Source organism: Aquarana catesbeiana, linkage group LG02 (genome assembly GCF_042186555.1).
Source record: "Aquarana catesbeiana isolate 2022-GZ linkage group LG02, ASM4218655v1, whole genome shotgun sequence".
NCBI classification, from domain to species: Eukaryota; Metazoa; Chordata; class Amphibia; order Anura; family Ranidae; genus Aquarana; species Aquarana catesbeiana.
The window spans coordinates 90,371,624-90,391,563 of NC_133325.1; the positions used below are offsets into that span (position 1 = coordinate 90,371,624).

Sequence of the window (19,940 nt, forward strand, 5' to 3'; positions counted from 1 at the left end):
GCCACAAGCCTGGCAAACAGACACCATAAGTCTCAAGAGACACAGCCATGCTCTTGAGCGAGCATGGCGTAAATCTAAATCCCTGCAAGACTTTACCCTCTACAAATCTTCCCTTCTCAAATACAACTCCTGCCTCCACACTGCTAAACAAACCTATTACAACACTTTCATCAAAACCCTCTCATCCAAACCTTGTCAACTCTTTTCTACCCTTAATTCCTTACTTCACCCCCCACTGCCCCCATCCACCAACTTGCTTACCGCTCAACAGATTGCCAACCATTTTAATAGCAAAATCGACACAATTCACAAGGAGATATCCAGCATTCAAACTCCTCCCCTACCCAACACATCGGGTCCAACACCACACTCAATACTCTCCTCCTTTTGCCCAGTTACCACAGATGAAGTTGATAAACTCCTCTCCATGGCCCACCTCACTACCTGTCCCCAGGACCCTGTCCCCTCTCAATTTCTGCGACCACCTTCCTACTCTATCCTCAACTCCCTAACCCACATCTTCAACCTCTCCCTCTCCTCTGGCACCTTTCCTTCCCCGCTCAAACATGCACTGGTTATCCCCATACTCAAAAAACCCTCACTAGACTCCACCTGTTTGAATAACTTAAGACCCATCTCCCTGCTCCCGTTTGCCTCCAAGCTCATCGAACACCTTGTCCATGTCCGAATGAGTCGCTACCTCACGGACAACAACCTTCTCGACCCCCTACAGTCTGGCTTCCGCCCACAACATTCTACTGAAACTGCCCTACTAAAACTAACCAATGACCTACTAACTGCTAAAACCAATGGGCACTACTTCATACTCATACTTTTAGACCTCTCTGCTGCCTTTGACACAGTTGACCACCTGCTCCTCCTCAGCAAATTACACTCCCTTGGCCTCCGTGATTCTGCTTTATCCTGGTTCTCCTCCTACCTATCTCAGCGCACTTTCAGTGTCACTTACAACTCCATCTCCTCCACTCCCCTTCCTCTTTCTGTTGGGGTACCCCAAGGCTCCGTCCTTGGGCCTCTCATATTCTCACTCTATACTTCTTCCCTGGGCCAGTTGATAACCTCCCATGGCTTCCAATACCACCTCTATGCCAACGACACCCAGATCTATCTCTCCACTCCTCAACTCACCCCCTCGTTCTCCCCACGGATCTCAAACTTACTGAATGACATATTGATATGGATGTCACACCACTTCCTCAAACTCAATCTTTCTAAAACTGAGCTTGTTATATTTCCTCCTTGACGGCCCCCCCCCCGTGACTTCACCATTAATATCAACAACACAACCATTGGTCCCTCCACACATGCCAGGGTGCTGGGTGTAATCCTTGACTCTGACCTCTCCTTCAGCCCCCAAATCCAATCACTGGCTAAATCCTGCCGCCTTAACCTCTGCAACATCTCCAGAATTTGACGCTTCCTGACTAATGACACCACAAAGCAACTTATTCACTCCTTGATTTTTTCCCTCCTTGACTACTGCAACTCTCTCCTTAATGGCCTACCCTTAAGCAGGCTATCCCCCCTTCAGTCTATTATGAATTCTGCTGCTAGACTAATACACCTCACTAATCGATCCGTGACTGCTGCTCCTCTCTGCCAATCCCTTCACTGGCTTCCCCTACCCCACCACGTAAAATTCAAAATGCTAACCACAACCTACAAGGCCATTCACAACATCGCCCCCATCTACATCACCAACCTTATCTGCAGATATCGCCCAAATCGTCCCCTCCGCTCCTCCCAGGACCTCCTGCTCTCTAGCTCCCTTGTTACCACCTCCCATGCTTGCCTTCAGGACTTCTCCAGAGCCTCTCCCATCCTCTGGAACTCCCTGCCCCAGTATGTCCGATCAGCCCCTACCCTGTCCACCTTTAGGAGATCCCTGAAAACTAATTTATGCAGGGAAGCCTATCCCACACCCACCTAACTGTCCCCAAGCCACCCCCATCAAATCATTCTCTGCAGCTATTACCTTTTGTACCACCACCTCCTCCCTTTAGAATGTAAGTTCTACAAGCAGGGCCCTCCTGTACCTTTTGTATTGAACTGTACTGTAATTGTGTTGTCCCCCCTCTACATTGTAAAGCCCTGCGTAAACCGTTGGCGTATTATAAATCGTGAATAATAATAATAATTTGTGGGAAAAAAGGACGTCAATTTTGTTTGGGTGAAAAAAGAATGGGAGTTTTGGGACTTTAAAATGAGGTCCATGGACGGCGTGGAAGTGGATGGAATAAAATATGTATTTATTGATCATAAAAAATGTATAAAAAATGTATCAAACATATCACAGACATGAACCACATAAGAGAAAAAAACATTGTAATAAATTTCATTCCATAATTGTTGGTGTGCCTCCATCATGTGCCTCATATAAAGTCCCAAAATCCCCCCCTCTCTTATTTTGTTTGGGTGCAATGTTGCACGACCGCGCAATTGTCAGTTAAAGCGATGCAGTGCCGAATCGCGAAAGGTGCTCTGGTCAGGAAGGGGGTAAATCCTTCCGGGGCTGAAGTAGTTAAATACCACCAAAAGAAAGCTCTATTTGTGTGAAGAAAAAGATAAAAAAATTAATTTGGGTACAGTGTAACATGACCGCGCAATTGTCATTCAAAGTGCGACAGCGCTGAAAGCTAAAAAATGGCCTGGGAAGGAAGGGGGTGAAAGTGCCCTGTATTGAGGTGGTTAATGTCCCAAAAGGAAAAACTCTCTCTAATTGTCTTGCTCACCAATGTTACCCTGAATAAACATGACAGTAGATTCAAATTTTTGAGTCACCAGCAAAACAGGAAAAGAAGGGAAATCTTCCAATTGGGACGTTTGTTCCCAAGACAACTGTCTAAGGCCGCCCATACACGGAGCAAATTTAAACCCATGTTTGCAGGAAGGAAATTCCCTCTATTCCCTCATCAACACAGACAGCGCTGACAGGTGAATCCTTCCTGTCGGGCCATTGAATTCTCGAGGCAGGCGGGGGAAGCTGCCCCGCTGAGGGAAGTCAGTGATTATCACTAGTGGCTATAGCGATAATCACAAGAGAATCTGGCAGGCTGATTCAATCGATAAAACTTGGTACATTCAGCCTACCCATTAACGGTTCTAATTTCGGCCAGTTCCTGCTGAACATATATCTATCTATATCCTCTTACTACCTACAGAGTCTACAGGAAAGGAAGTGATGGGAAATCTCCCTGATGAGGCAATAGGGTGGATTTACTAAAGGCCGTGCACTCTGCAAGAGCTTAGTAAATGAGGGGAAGCTCTGCTGACTAATCATTCAATCATGTGCAAGCAAATTTAATTGTTATTTTTTTATTGTTTATTGTTTTTTTTTTGCAGAGTGCACTGGCTATTTGCCTTGAGTAAATCCACCCCACTGCTGGCAAAAAAGCAACAACCTGGCAGCTGTTATAGTCCTCCCTTACTCTATCCAAAATTAATAATTTATGTTTTGCTTTAGATATAGGAAATTTTGGCTGGAGTTCAAGGATTGTTCCTTTTTTACCCAAACAAAAGGTGTTGTGTCCTATGAAATAATCATGTCTGTGTCCTCCTGTTTACTACTTCTGTTTAGCTCTGTCCTTGACTGGGCCACAATCAGACCCCATTCACAGTTATTTGCTGTCATTTAGAATCCATGAGAAATTCCAGGCCAGCCCAAACAGTTCTGTCGATAAAATAAAATAAACTTTCAATGCATGTTATACTCTAATCCATAAAGCTCTAATGCCATGGGGCCCCGCCGGCTTCCTTTGTGCAGCCTAATGTGCCATGGGCTATGTCCGCCATCTCTGCCGGGTACTATAAGTGTAGTCTGGTCAGGGGAAAAGGGAGCGAGCGAGTGAAGTGGTAAGGTTACTTTTAGCCCCCACTGCACACCAATGCCATGGGGAAAGGGAGTGGGGAGTTGAAAACACTGCACTGACAAGCAAAGCAATGGGAAGGGGGGTCATGTGTATTAAAAAAGCACTACCACTTTCAAGAATCCTTAACCCTACAAGCTTAACATTACTGTCAGATCCTAACTGATTATTATTTTCTTCTAATCCTGATACCTGTGAGATGGAGAACCTCTACATTTATTCTTCTGTCAAATATCCCTAACCTCAATCAATATACCTGATACCACCTCCCCTGCACTTTCGAAGTAGACACCTGACCAATATATCTTAGATTATTGATGCTCATAAATAGCAGTCCTTGCTCCATTCTCCTCCTATTGCCCCACACCCCCTTTATTTTCCGAAGCCTACAACATCCTTCTTAAACCTACCCCCCCATTCTCAAGTATCTTCTTCTTCCACCCCATCTCCCTTTTATCCTCCCGTTGGGCTCCTTGGCCTTATATCACCCTTCTTTTTCATACGTACTGTTATACGTCAGCCCTTATCATCCCGAGAGTAAAAATACTGGAATGCCGTAATGTAGCACACTCCCAATAACAAATAAAGTTATTGTAACTCTTAATACTTAGATCAGGAGAATGTTTCTATTACATACCTAATCCTACCTTCTAGAAATCTCATATGTAAGTATTTATGTAATGATTGCTGTCATTTTCTTGCATGAATGTATTCCCCTCTCCCCTTGGTGCTTCAAGACTTTTTTTTGCACCCTGTCATGTTCTTATTATTCACAGATACATTATACCCTTCAATTGATTTCACATCTGTGATATTCTTTACTATAATTTTGGATTAAAGCTTAATAAAATTCTTGGAAAAGAAATCCAAAAACCAAACAAAACACTGCCACTCACCACTAATGGAAGAAAGGGGGTTAAATCACACTGCCATTAAGCATCAATGTTGGGGGGGGGGGTTAATACCACTGCCACCAATGCTGCGGGTTACAGCCCATTTGCTTTGAATGGGCTGCCTAACTTAACTCAATGTACCTAAATGTACCATGGTTGCGTGGCCCTTGAGAAGTGTCAGGGGCCGCACTTGGGGATCCCTATTTTTTCCAAGCTGACCATTACTGTCTTAAAGCCTTATTCATTTGTGCTCAAGACCAGAGATGAACAGATTGGGGTGCATTAGATACTATCAGTGGAATCTGGGAATTGTAGTTCCTTAGAGCAGCCTTTTTTAAACAGGGTGCCCAGGCACCCTGGAGTGCCTTGAGGTTTTTTCAGAAGTGCATTGGCAAAATGCCTAATGCCTAAAAATTGCCCAAAAATTGTATACAAGCCGGCAGGTGGAAGAAGCCTGCCTTTTAGTCACAAAAAGCCACAGGTTTTCATTGTACACCATTACAACCTTCTGCCATCCTCCTAACAACCAATTACATCAGTTGATAGGGAGGATGTGAGTTGCTTGCATATCATCCTTGTTTGACCCTCCCTTGCCTCTCCATCAGCTTTGGGGTCTCATTAGCTCAGTAATAGAGAAAATCTGAGGGAGGAGAGAAGCACTGGAATACTAGTCTGCAAATACTAGTTTGCAAAAGTGTATTTTCTTTGGAAGAAAAAAATCACCTCTAACGTCCGGTGTCCTACATGTACTGAAGTTGCTGCATTGTGAAACTATTTATATAGTAGAAGAGATTGTCCATAATTTTAAAGGGTACCTTGACTGGAAAAAGGTTGAGTTATGCCACGTACACACGGCCGGACTTCCCGTCAGAAAAAGTCTGATGGGAGCATTCGGTCGGACATTCCGACCATGTGTATGCCCCATCAGACTTTTTCTGTCGGCATTTCTGATGGACTCAGATATAGAACATGTTCTAAATCTTTTCATCGGAAATGCCAACGGAGTTTAGCCTGTTGGCAAGTCCGGCCGTGTGTACGCGGCAAAATACTGCCTTAGAAATCCATAGGAGAACTAAATCTGTTAAAATTAATGTTGTTTCCTGCTGATTCTGATTAAATTCGGTCCTTGGGTGGTCCTGTTGGCACCACCTTGCTCAATAAACTTTGATCTGAAGATCAAAGGAGTAGGCAATAAATTGTTGGCCATATCAGATACAGTCACTGTTTAGGCATTCTGACAGCTGGCGGCACCAGCTGTCAAAATTCAATAGCCAGCAATGGAAGCACGTTGTAATGGAAGCTTTCTCTGTCCTGTTTAAGTATGCCTTATCAATAAGCATGATGTAATGGAAGGGAGGGAACAAACACAATTTTGAGGGTTTCAGGTACTGTAAATTTTCTTTTCACCCATTGTAAGGAAGGTGATATTTTGTGATTCCAGCTATTCCCCCCGTAAAGGTTTATGTCATTCTTTGGTGTGTTTCTTTCCTCAGGTGGCAGTGCCGGAATTACTGGACGCAGCGGCCGGGGCTGATATCTTCATCTTTGTTGTTCCCCATCAGTTCATTGGGAAATTATGTGATCAGCTGAAATCTCATATAAAGAAAGGAGCGTTTGGTGTTTCTCTCATAAAGGTGTGAGTGACCGTTCCCAGATCTGTGTGGTGTGATATCATTATATCAAATAATTATATTGAGCTCCTGGAGAGTGCACTGTCTATATAACATATGAAACATTTCTTTAAGGTTTAGTTTAATTTCAAAGCCACAGGTTTTCTACCTGTAGACCCCAGCAGAGTCACATTCACTTCACAATCCCTGCAACACTTCAGTAGGAGTATTTCATCAGGGAAACAGCAGTGTGCAAAGTGCAGCCATCAACATCAAGCAAGCAGACCTAAAGCCTAACCCAATGGATAAGAGTAAAGCCCCCTACACACGATCGCACTTTCCGATGACAGGCTGTTGTCGGTAAATCTGACCGTGTGTATGCCTCATCGGACAATTGTTGACGGACTTTCCGCCAACAAATGTTGGCTAACAGGTTTTCAAATTTTCCGCGGACAAATGAGTGTTGTCGGATTTTCTAAGCGTGTGTACACAAGTCCGTCGGACAAAAGTCCAAAGTACAAACACGCATGCTCGGAAACAAGGACGAGCCAGAAGCATTCGGTCTTGTAAACTAGCGTTCGTAATGGAGAATTAACATTTGTGACGTGGCAAATTATTAAATCTCAAAATGCAGCGCACAATTCTCTTCTTCTTTAATGGGATAATAATGAAGCTGCTTTGCTGGTGATACTGATGGAGTTATTACAAACAAATTTAAAAAGGCTTTTTTTTTCTAGTGATATCAAGAATAATATTATTATGCTTTTTTTTTTATTTGGGCAAGTTACCACAACACCATTATCCCGTAGTTTTTAAGAACAAAGATACAACTATGTTGGTGTCCCTTGTCAATTTTACATTGTATTTTTTTAAATGTAACTGCCTACTCCCAAACTGTCATTTGAAGTAAAACACATAGCCAAGTATTATTCTCCTCAATTTTTTTTTATTGTGCATTAAAGAAAGAAAATAAATAAAATTAGACATGTTATCTGCCAATAGAACTTAACCGAAAAGTGCATTCTATGCATCCAAAAATATAGAAAATATACCAAATCAAATCATTATTCAACTAAAAAATAATGTCAAAGCAATAACTCCAAGGCCAATAATAAATACAGGCATACCCCACTTTTAAGTACACAATGGAGTTTATGTGTAACACGTTTTCTCCTCCGATTCCGCAACATGGCTGGTTGATGAAAGGCTGTTTAGAAACTAACTGAAAAGCGCAAACCGAAAAGTGCGAAATGAAAAGCGCAAAATGAAAAGCGTGAATCAACACTCACCAAACTTCTACTAACACAAAATTAGCAGAAGGAGCCCAAAGGGTGGCGCTAAAGAGCTGAAAAACAATGTAGTACGTCACTATGTTCGTAATTGTTGGCCAATAATTGTGTGTATTGAAGACAAGTTTGTACCAACGCCCTTCGGACAAAATTCCACGGTTTTGTTGGCCAACAATCCGATCGTGTGTATGAGGCTTAAGAGTTTCTGTCTGCGGCCCCATTGAGAAAACTCTCCCCTCACTTCCTATTCCTTTGACACTCATACAAGAACTGTTCGGGGGCAGTTGTAATTATGACAGGAATAATAGTAAAAGAGCAGAAAACTGGACTACTTGATGTCTAGCGATTTATGGTGGAAGGTGCATGGAGATTAGTAGCTGTTTGGTCCCTGGGACCCTTTAGAGTGGTCCCTGTGCAATCATGGTAAAGGATTCAGGAATAAAAGCACTACTGGTAAAAGTCCAGAAAAAATCTGCAAGTAATACCAGTGTTGTGATGTGATCAGTGCACATAGAGAGCAATTGTTTGTGCCCTTGCAGAAAGTGTGCAAAAAAACTGACCTGTCTGCACCATGATGTGAATAAGGCCTTAGGCTCTGTTCACATCTGAGCGATCTGAATTGCGGGCGGCATCGCCGCGATTCTGCCCGCAATTCGAAATGGTGGCAAATCATGGAGCGGCCGTGCGATCCATGTAACTTCTAATGGCACCACAACCGAGACACGACTTTGCCGCGATTGTCGCCCGACGAATCGTGGTAAGATCGCACAGACAAAATCACCGGTAGCCCAAAAAAAGTTCTGGAATTTCTTTTGGGTGACAGGCAACCCACGATTCTATTTGCACAATTTTACCACGATTTGGGGTGCAGTTGGAAGTGATGGAGATCGCAAGGGTGTCCCAAGATTTGCCGCTAGTTCGAATTGCGGGCAGAATCGCGGCAATACTGCCCGCTATCCGGATTCTCTGATGTTAACAGAGCCTAATGCCGCGTACACACAATCGGACTTTCTGCCAACAAAACCGTGGATTTTTGTTTGAAGATTTTTGGCTCAAACTTGTCTTGCATACACACGGTCACACAAATGTTGGCCAACAATTACGAACGCAGAAACAGACAAGACGTACGACGAGCTGAGAAGCAGGAAGTTCAATAGCCAGTGCGGCTCCTTCTGCTTGATTCCGAGCATGCGTGAACTTTTGTGCGACGGACTTGCGTACACACGATCGGACTTTCCGACAACAAAATTTGAGAACCTGCTATCAAACATTTGTTGGCGGAAAGTCCGACAGCAAAGGTTCAATGGAGCATACACACGGTCGGACTTTCCGACAACAAGCTCACATCCAACATTTCCGGTCAGAAAATCCGACCGTGTGTACGCGGCATTAGCGTCTGGACTGGGCTGAGGATTCTTTATAATAGGATAACTATGGACTTTTGTAGCATCTCTTCCAGCTCGAGTCATTGACTTACACCAAGTATGTAGGTCAGGAGCTGCAACTTCCCAGCCGCATACTTGTTCTAGTTAAGTGACCTATTAATAAGCTAGAGATAAGGGTGGCAGACTGGCATTTTGAAAAGGAAGTTAGTTATAACAGTATGTGTATTTCTCTTTTCCTTTTAAAGCTCAACTCTAACCGCCCCCCTAGACCTTGTTTAAATGCTTTGCATTGGCTGTACAGGCACAGTCGCTGTTCCCAACTGGACATCGGGGTGGGGAGCGTGTCCCTGAACTCACTTTCTGCCTTTGGGGACACGCACCTGCACCCACACAGATGTCAAATTCAGACCAGCGGCTGTGTCTGTACAGTCCCTGCATCCCAATTGACATGAATGGGACTACCTGCACACAGATGCACGTTACACCAGTGTATCTTGTGCAGGCAGAATGCAGCCAATACTCAAGTTTAGTATACAAATAACAGGTATGTACCATTGTAGGTAACCACAACTTGATTGCCTACTTACACATAGTCATATAAGGCAAGAAATCCAGAAAAGGATCAAGGTGAACCATAGATAGATAGATCCTCACTTACACACCAGCTGGTCTGAATAATACTAGAGCTTCTAGTCTGTGCCTACCCAGGTTTCATTGTCAGATATAAATATGCCAATGTGATCAACAGCCTGATCAACAAATTGCTGTGCTCTTTGTTCTACATTGGTGTTGGATTGTCTATTACTGTGTTATATCAGTGTCAATTGATTCCTCCCAGGGTGTAGATGAAGGGCCAGAAGGTCTCCGACTCATATCAGATATCATTCGGGAGAGGTTGGACATGCCCATGAATGTGCTGATGGGTGCCAATATTGCCAATGAAGTTGCCGATGGAAAGTTTTGTGAGACAACAATTGGTGAGTTACTATGAAATTAGTTGGTGGACGAGTCAAGTCATAAAATAAATATAGTCCTGAAGGTCCTATGTACATTGTTCTCCCTCAGGCTGCAAAAATAAGGAGCAAGGCAAGACCTTGAAGGAATTGTTCCAAACACCAAATTTCCGTATAACGGTGGTGGAGGAAGCTGACACAGTGGAGATTTGTGGAGCTCTTAAAGTAAGTGATATAACGACATGTATGTGCATTTTTAAAGTATATCTAAAGCCAACACTTTTTTTTTAGATTAAAGTAGGAGAGGGTTAAAACTGCTGTCAGGTCTTTTTGCCGTCTGTGTCTCATAGGGGGATTTCCCTTCAGTTCTGTACTATAGACTCAACAGGAAGTGAGAAGAGATCACAATCAGATTCCAATAGGAATCCTCTCTTAGACAGTTGTCACAGGAACAAGTGTTCCCTTTGGAAGATTTGCCCTTTATTCCTGTTTTGGTGGCAGAATGAAAGATTTTGGCTTTACCTCACTTTCATTCCTAATGAAATTGGTGACAATTAAAAAGGGTGAATCTCCATAAAGTGGTTGTATACCACTGGCCTTTTTATTTTTCCCCCCTGCAAGATAAAGTCATAATGTGCTAGCGTGCAATGCATACTAGCACATTATGTGAAACTCACCTTAAAACTAAGCTGTTCCAGCGCCCCGATGTCAGCGCTACAGCCGCTTCCATCTTTACCTGTCTTGCTTCTGGGTTTGTGGGCTTTGGCTCTGTGACTGGCCCGAGCCGCGATGACGTCACTCCCGTGCCTGCGAGCGGGAGCCGCCATTTACGGAATGGCACAGGTGTCCGTTCCTTCAGAGTGCATGCACCAGTGATGTCACTGGCTGCATGTACAGTAAATATCTCCTAAAGGGTGCAAGTTTAGGAGATTTTTACACTACCTATAGTTAAGCCTTTTTATAGATAGTCAGATATGGAGGTTTACTTTCTCTTTAAGAAGGTCACTGACACCAATAAAGATGTAAAAATGGTCCTAACCCCTCTCCACTCTATCCAAATCTAAAAAAAAGGTTTGCCTTTAGTAACATTTTAAAGCGGGGTTCCACTCAAATTTTTAACTTAATCTTACCCCTTCAGTTAATTGCATAGATGTTCAAATGCCGCACGAAAAAAATTTTTATCGCTGTAATTACCTTTATATTGTACTTTATTGTGGCACTTCCTGTCTCTCCTCCCATGGGAGTAGGCGTGTTTATTGCCTTTCCCCGGCGCCGCACTGTCTCCTGGGAGCTTAGTGTCAGGCTTCCCAAGATTCAGTGCGGAAACAATGATCATGCGTGTGAACAAGCTGTGAATGAACAGCATTCACCGCATCCAGGAAATCAATACTTGTGGGCTTCACATGCCCACAAGCAAGATGGAAACAGCCAGCATCACTTATTCTTCAGTACGAAAACAGACAGAGGCGGAAATATTACACCCAAACTGTGAGTATTATTTGGGGGTTAGCAAAGTGTCTCAATGACCTAAAAAAAAAAAAAAGATTGGTTTCCTAGACTCCCGCTTTAATAAGACAGTACAAAGGACAATGATATTGTGATGAAATTATGAAAACTCTAATTGGTTGTGAAGGTTTTGTGTGCTTTCCGCGCCATCATTGCCATTTTACATTACCTGTTTTCTCCACATAAAACCACAAGGATGTAAATTAATATCACATACTGGGAAGGTACCAAGTGGGCTGTGACCTGCGGTGATGTCACATCAATGATGAAGGATTTATATGACCTCTTGTTAAAAGGTTCATTCAAGCTTCATGCTGGTTTACCTTGTCTTTTAACCATTTAGTGACTGCTTTTGCAGGACTCTTGAGAGGATAGACTTCATACTGTGCTGCTGAGCAGTAGATGGTACTTATGCATAGATAATGGTGACAGATAATGGTGACAAGGGCATTGTTCTGTTTGACATTGGATGCTATATACTGTACATTATCGAACAATGACTTCCTCACTTCTGAGCAGTGGATATTACATGTGTTAAGATGGTGACAGCAATGAACATGGACCCTGTACAGCTCAGCTGTACTTGTTACATACATATGGGAAATGTTGATAGCGGTGACAAGGACATTTAGCTCATGAGCAATGGATAATACTTATGTATCAGATGTTAATCCAGCAAGGACATTGTGCTACTGAGATGTTTGGTTGTTGTTTTTTGGAGTAGATTTAGCTACATAGGCATTTTTTTAGTTGATTGCGGGCTCTTAATGCATTCTATGCATTAAGATAAAAAACCTTCTGTGTGTAGCAGCCCCCTCAGCACCACCAAATTACCTACCTGAGCTCCCTCTCTCTCCAGCGATGTCCACGGTCCCTTCAGCCATCCAGTACACTCCTCCTGATTGGCTGAGACAGAGCAGCGATGCCATTGGCTCCAGCAGCTATCAATCAAAATCAGTCAGCCAATCAGGGGAGAGAGGGGGCGGGGCTAGGCCGGGGCTCCGTGTCTGAACGGATACACGGAGCTCTGACTCAGCTTGGATGCCCCCTCTAGCAAGCTGCTGGCTGAGGGACACTCAAAGGAGGAAGGGGCCAGGAGCAGCAAAACGCGACCAGAGAAGAGGAGGATCCGGGCTGCTCTGTGCAAAACCTACTGCATACAGCAGGTAAGTATAACATGTTTGTTATTTTAAAAAAAAACAAGCATTTACAATCACTTTAATGGCATCCCAGTCTTAGTCCGTAGGGTTCGATACAGAGTTGGCCCACCCTTTGCAGCTATAACAGCTTCAACTCTTCTAGGAAGGCTGTCCACAAGGTTTAGGAGTGTGTCTATGGGAATGTTTGACCATTCTTCCAGAAGCACATTTTTGAGGTCAGGCACTGATGTGGACAAGAAGGCCTGGCTCACATTCTCCGCTCAAATTCATCCCAAAGGTGTTCTTTCTGGTTGAGGTCAGGACTCTGTGCAGGCCAGTCAAGTTCCTCCACCCCAAACTCGCTCATCCATGCCTTTATGGACCTTGTTTGTACCCTGGTGTGCAGTCATGTTGGAACAGGAAGGGGCCATCCCCAAACTGTTCCCACAAAGTTGGGAGCATGAAATTGTCCAAAATGTCTTGGTATGCTGACGCCTAAAGCGTTTCCTTCACCGCAACTAAGGGGCCAAGCCCAACCCCTGAAAAACAACCCCACACCATAATCCTCCCTCCACCAAATGATTTGGACCAGTGCACAAAGCAAGGTCCATAAAGACATGTATTAGTGAGTTTGGGGTGGAGGAACTTGACTGGCCTGCGCAGAGTCCTGACCTCAACCCAATAGAACACCTTTGGGATGAATTTGAGCAGAGACTGTGAGCCAGGCCTTCTCGTCCACATCAGTGCCTGACCTCACAAATGCGCTTCTGGAAGAATGGTGAAACATTCCGATAGACACACTCCTAAACCTTGTGGACAGTCTTCCCAGAAGAGTTGAAGCTGTTATAGCTGCAAAGGGTGGACCAACTCAATATTGAACCCTACTGACTAAGACTGGGATGCCATTAAAGTTCACGTGCGTGTAAAGGCCAGTGTCCCAATACTTTTGGTAATATAGTGTATCTTGGTGAGTTCTGCCTGTCTTCTGGCCGTCTCTTTTCAGGCTTCCCAGCATTCTTTGCAGCTCCTCCTCTGCTGTTTACTTTCAATTTCTCAGAACTACATATCCCATGGTACCTTGCTGCCTTCAACCAATAATTCCTGAACTGACTCCGCCTCCTGGAGCTCCTCCTCTCGGCACCCCTGTAGTTCAGCAGGCAGGCTCTGTGATATGTGTGACACAGCAGTGCCTACCTACAGGACACGTAAAAGAATTAAAGGAAGAATATGTGTGGAGATCTTCACAAGACAAGTTTACTTCAGAGTAATAGGAGTAGGCCAGAAATAATTGAAACACAATGTGGAGACAGGGGCGGACTGACAACTCATGGGGCCCCCGGCAATAGGAGAAGATTATGGGGCCCCCGGCAATAGGAGATTATGGGGCCTACCAGGCAATAGATTATGGAGATTATGGGGCCACACAGTATACACACACATACACTATACACACACAGACACACAATATACACACACACACACACATACAGTATACACACACACACAGACACACAATATACACACACACACACATACAGTATACACACACATACACTATACACACACAGACACACAATATACACACACACACAGTATAAAAACACAGATTTTTACATACTGTCCCTGGTTTTATTGACGCTGGCAACCCTGATGGGGCCCCTTAGTGGCATGGGGCCCTCGGGCAGTGCCCGATTGGTCAGTCCGCCCCTGAGTGGAGATTAATATACGATTTCACATCTTGACCATAGATATGATTCTCCTGTAGGTTTTTTATTCAACTTCCAATCACAGTATCTTTCTGGCAGTTTAGGTTTTAAAATGAAGGTCTAAAAACAGGACAAGACGACCCTAGACCAGAATCTCTGAGCATTGGTCAAGGCGTTGACTGCCCCGGCTTTAGGTGTACACAGGGATATTTACATTCAATTATACAAAGTTGCATTGTTGGCTTTATCTTTGTTTTTGACACTTTTCTCCTATTCCCTCAACTGTTGCCTTTTAATGGCTCATTATTTAGTCAATGTTTAAACAAATAACTCAGGTGAATTTCTTAACACCTGATTGTTTTGTACTCCCAATGCAGTCATTTGGTTTGAAAAGATCTGTCAAGATTACAGATATAACGTTGGTTTATGTTTGGTTACTGTTTGGTAATGGATATTTGTGCTTGGGTTGCAGATTACATTTAGCAAGGCGTCATCATTCAGATTTAAACTATAAGAGGATTATAATGCTACACACAAGATAACAATAGCTTACGGTCCATAGTGATAGCTTGTTCTTTTCTTTATTTGCTGGATAGGCTGTAATGATACCAACCCGCAACTACCTGTAACATAAAGGGAAACTATAGTGCTGCTAATGTATTTTTTGTGTAGAAAGAAAAAATCAGGATAAGCATGATAGCCAAATAAATAGCATATTCAGGTGAGGTCAACAATGACAGCCTCCATATATCTCATATGACGGGTTTCATTTAACCGCTTCAGCCCCGGAAGATTTTACCCCCTTCCTGACCAGAGCACTTTTTGCGATTCGGCACTACGCCGCTTTAACTGACAATTGCGCGGGCGTGCGACGTTACACCAAAACAAAATTGACATCCTTTTTTTCCCACAGATTGAGCTTTCTTTTGGTGGTATTTGATCACCTCTGCGGTTTTTATTTTTTGCGCTATAAACAAAAAAAGAGCGACAATTTTGAAAAAAAAGCATTTTTTCTTACTTTTTGCTATAATAAATATCCCCCAAAAATATATAAAAAAGCAAATTTTTTCCTAAGTTTAGGCCGATATAAATTCTACATATTTTTGGTAAAAAAAATAGCAATAAGCGTTTAATGATTGGTTTGCACAAAAGTTATAGCATCTACAAAATAGGGGATAGTTTATGGCATTTTTATTATTTTTTTTTTATTATTAGTAATGGCGGCGAGCTGCGATTTTTATTGTGACTGCGATATTATGGCGGACACATCAGACACTTTTGACACTATTTTGGGACCATTGTCATTTATACAACGATCAGTGCTATAAAAAAATGCACTGATTACTGTGTAAATGGCACTGGCAGGGAAGGGGTTAAACACTAGGGGGGCAATCAAGGGTTTAATTGTGTTCCCTCTCTGTGTTCTAACTGAAGGGGGGATGGGACTGTCTAGGGGAGATGACAGATCACTGTTCATACTTTGTATGAACAGACGACCAGTCTCTTCTCCCCTGAGAACCAGGATCTGTATGTTTACACACACAGATCCCGGTTCTCGGTGTGTCATGAGCAATCGCGGGAGCCCGGCGGTCATCGGCTTCGGGGGCGAGCAGCGGGCACGTGCGCGCCCCTAGTGGACACAGGGCGAAGCGTCGTTACATAACGTTGTTTCACCCAGCCGTGCCATTCTGCCGCAGTAAAACTGCGGCGGCTGGTCGGAAAGTGGTTAAAGGGAATGTGTGAATGTAGTCTTTTCAGTTATTTTATTTTTTTTAAGTATATCTATAGGGAGATTATCATTATGTAAAAAATCTTATCAATATGTCTTAGAAATGTTTTTCCTATGTATTATATGTTATTATATACAGTGCATCCAGAAAGCATTCACAGCACTTTTTCCACATTTTGTTATGTTACAGCTTTATTCCAAAATGGTTTAAATTCATTATTTTCCTCAAAATTCTACAAACAATACCCCATAATGACAACGTGAAAGAAGTTTGCTTGAAAACTTTGCAAATTTATTAAAAATAAAAAAAAAGGAAAAAAAATCACATATACATAAGTATTCACAGCCTTTGCCTTGACACTCAAAATTGAGCTCAGGCGCATCCTGTTTCCACTGATCATCCTTGGGATGTTTATACAACTTCAATGGAGTCCACTTGTGGTAAATACAGTTGATTGGACATGATTTGGAAAGGCACATACCTGTCTATATAAGGTCCCATAGTTAACAGTGCATGTCAGAGCACAAACCAAGCCATGAAGTCCAAAGAAATTGTCTGTAGACCTCAGAGACAGGATTGTATCGAGGCACAGATCTGGGGAAGGGTACAGAAACATTTCTGCAGCATTGAAGGTCCCAATGAGCACAGTGGCCTCCATCATCCGAAATATGGAAGAAATTTGGAACCACCAGGACTCTTCCTAGAGCGGGCTGCCTGACCAAACTGAGCGATCGGGGGAGAAGGGTCTTAGTCAGGGAGGTGACCAAGAACCCATGGTCACTCTGACAGAGCTCAAGCGTTTCTCTATGGAGAGAAGAGAATCTTCCAGAACAACAACCATCTCTGCAGCATTCCACCAATCAGGCTTTTTGGTAGAGTAGCCAGATGAAGGCCACTTCTCAGTAAAACGCACGTGACAGCCTGGCCAGAGTTTTCCAAAAGGCACCTGAAGGACTCTCAGACCACGAAAAACGAAATTCTCTAGTCTGATGAAACAAAGATAGAACTCTTTGGCCTGAATGGCAAGCATCATGTTTGAAGGAAACCAGGCACTGCTCATCACCTGGCCAATACCATCCCTACAGTGGTTCATCTTCCAACAGGACAATGACCCTAAGCACACAGCCAAGATAACAAAGACATGGCTATGGGACAACTCTGTGAATGTCCTTGAGTGGCCCAGCCAGAGCCCAAACTTGAACCTGATTAAACATCTCTGGAGAGATCTGAAAATGGTTGTGCACCGACGCTCCCCATCCAACCGGATTTAGCTTGAGAGGTCCTGCAAAGAAGAATGGGAGAAACTGCTCAAAAATAGGTGTGCCAAGCTTGTAGCATCATACTCAAAAAGACTTGAGGCTGTAATTGTTGCCAAAGGTGCTTCAACAAAGTATTGAGCAAAGGCTGGGAATGCTTATGTACATGTGATTTTTTTTTCCTTTTTTATTTTTAATAAATTTGCAAAGATTTCAAAAAACTTCTTTCACGTTGTCATTATGGGGTATTGTTTGTAGAATTTTGAGGAAAATAATGAATTTCATCCATTTTGGAAAAAGGCTGTAACATAAGAAAATGTGGAAAAAGTGAAGCGCTGTGAATACTTTGTGGATGTACTGTGTACACAAAGACAGTCATATTCAGTGCTGTGGTTCCCACGTCCGCAATGGCAGCCACATATTTCTATCATGATGAGTTTACTCGGAAGAAGATAATCAAGCAAGGAGGAGCTGCAAAACATACAGTTACATTGACAGCACCATACAAAGCAATAGAGCCCTTATTGGTTTTTAATACTGACCCAATCCCCCTTCTCATGGGAGTGCTGCTCTGCAGGTGATTACAGGAAACTGATAGCAATACAAATGTATGAAATATTTTTTTAATGGATACATAACTAAATTCAGTGGTGGAGTTCAAAGGTGTTTTTTATCTGCACAATGCTTCGAGTTTTGAATGCTGAAATACCAGGTGTGGTGCATGTAACTTTTTAGTATTCCAAAAAAAAAAGGATTTTTTTAAATTCTTTTAAAAATGAAGTTCTGAAAATGTTTAAGACTGGGTTCACACTATTGCCAATTGGATGCGGGTTTTTCCGCATCCAATTCACATGACAGGAGACTGTGACTAGCTCTCAATGGAGCCAGTTCACACATCTCCAGGGCAGCCGCGGAGCGTACAGCAGAAGAGTCCTGTGTGTCTTTGGCTTCCTTTCAGGTCCGAATTTAGCCAAAAATTCGGACCTAATTCGGACTTGAAACTGTAAACAGGGATGCACTGGACCCCTGCTGTGCCCCGCAGCCGCACATAGTGTGAACCCAACCTAAAGCAGTGATAGCCAACCTACTTGATACTGGAGGCCTCAAATGTGGCCCTTGATATCACCAAGTGGCCGCAAATAATATTCAATATATGTAATTAAATAGAGGCTAGATATACTACAGTCGGTGGTCAGAGACTGCATACATGCTACAGGAGATGGTCAAAAACTTCAAATTTGCTACAAGAGATGGTCAGAGACTTCAGACATACTACAGAAGATGGTTGGAAACTTTTGACATGCTACAAGATATGGTCAGACACTTCAGACATGCTAGAGATGATAGCCAAAGACTGCAGACATGCTATAGGAGATGATGGAAGACTTCAGACATACTACAGAAGATATTCAAAAAAATTAGATATACTACAAGAGATGGTTAAAGATTTCAGACATACTAGAGGAGATGGTCAGAAATGTCAAACATGCTACAGGAGATGGTCAGAGTCTTCAGACATTCCAATGGGGATGGTGAGTGACTTTAGTCATTCCACAGGAGATGGTAAGAGACTTCAGACATGCTACAGGAGATGGTCAGAGACTGCAGCCATGCTACAGTTGTGATTGAAGACTGGAGACAGTCCATACAATTATACAGTTCTTTTTACAAGTCACCTTCCTCTAATGATCCCTTAACACATTACCAGCCCCACATTTTCCTCTCAGCATGACCAATTATAAATGGTCAGAGAGAAAAAATACTCAAAAAGAGAAAAAAGAATGCACAAAACAGAAAAAAATAAGAATGTGTTGTAACAGTGCTAGCTCCTGCCACTATGTGAGTGTGGGAAAAAGTAACACAAGGTTCACACTAATGCAGAGTGCGGGGCTCTGGAGTATTGTGTCTGAGCGCGGTTTCAATTCTCTCCAGGTTTTGTAATCCCAGAACGGGGCCTGTTGCTTGAATACTTGATAGAGAATTGGGTGGTCTCCAATACTGTGTCCAGGTCTTACTAGAGACCTGCAGGCTGTATGAGTGTGCAGGTGCGTGCTCTCATTATAAGTGAGGCCTAGCCATAGTGTAGGGCTCCTGTCAGCAGACAGGTTCGTGCTCCATCCAGGAGACAAGAGTAGTCCCATTAGGAGAGGTGCTGTACTCAGGAGACAGCACTCCTTACCCACATCACTGAGAGAGTTTGGATAGCTGAGCGAATCTGGAGGACTGACAGAACTAAGGTGACTAAGGGAATCCAGGGGACTGAGTGAGTGTGTAAGGCTCAGAGGAGTGAGAGATTCCGGGGTGCTGGAAGATCTATTAAAGAGAGGCCGAGACTCTGCAGGCTGAGTGAGCCAGGAGAGCTGAGGAGATGGTCTGAGGGACCAATGAAAAGAGCAGTGGTGCTGCTGAAAAGGGAGCTAGGTGGGTCACCCTTAACCACAGTTTGGACTGGCATGGAATCACTAAAAAAATCGCTTCTACCACCAAGCTGAGGTCCCCAATATCACAGTGTGAAAGAAATGAACCAGATTATTTAGCTAGTAGAAACCAGTTTAATGAGCATTTTCCTTCACTGTCTAATGCCGC

At 43.2% G+C, this 19,940-nt stretch overlaps 1 protein-coding gene across 1 annotated transcript in view; it reads left to right on the plus strand.

Annotated features, from left to right (window-relative positions):
- GPD1 (glycerol-3-phosphate dehydrogenase 1) overlaps positions 1–19,940 on the plus strand; it is a 76,433-nt gene that overhangs the window by 22,539 nt on the left and 33,954 nt on the right. The window contains exons 3-5 of the mRNA XM_073613160.1: positions 6,274–6,414; positions 9,903–10,041; positions 10,130–10,242. Coding sequence (XP_073469261.1) covers positions 6,274–6,414; positions 9,903–10,041; positions 10,130–10,242 — 393 coding nt within the window. The remainder of the gene's footprint in view (positions 1–6,273; positions 6,415–9,902; positions 10,042–10,129; positions 10,243–19,940) is intronic.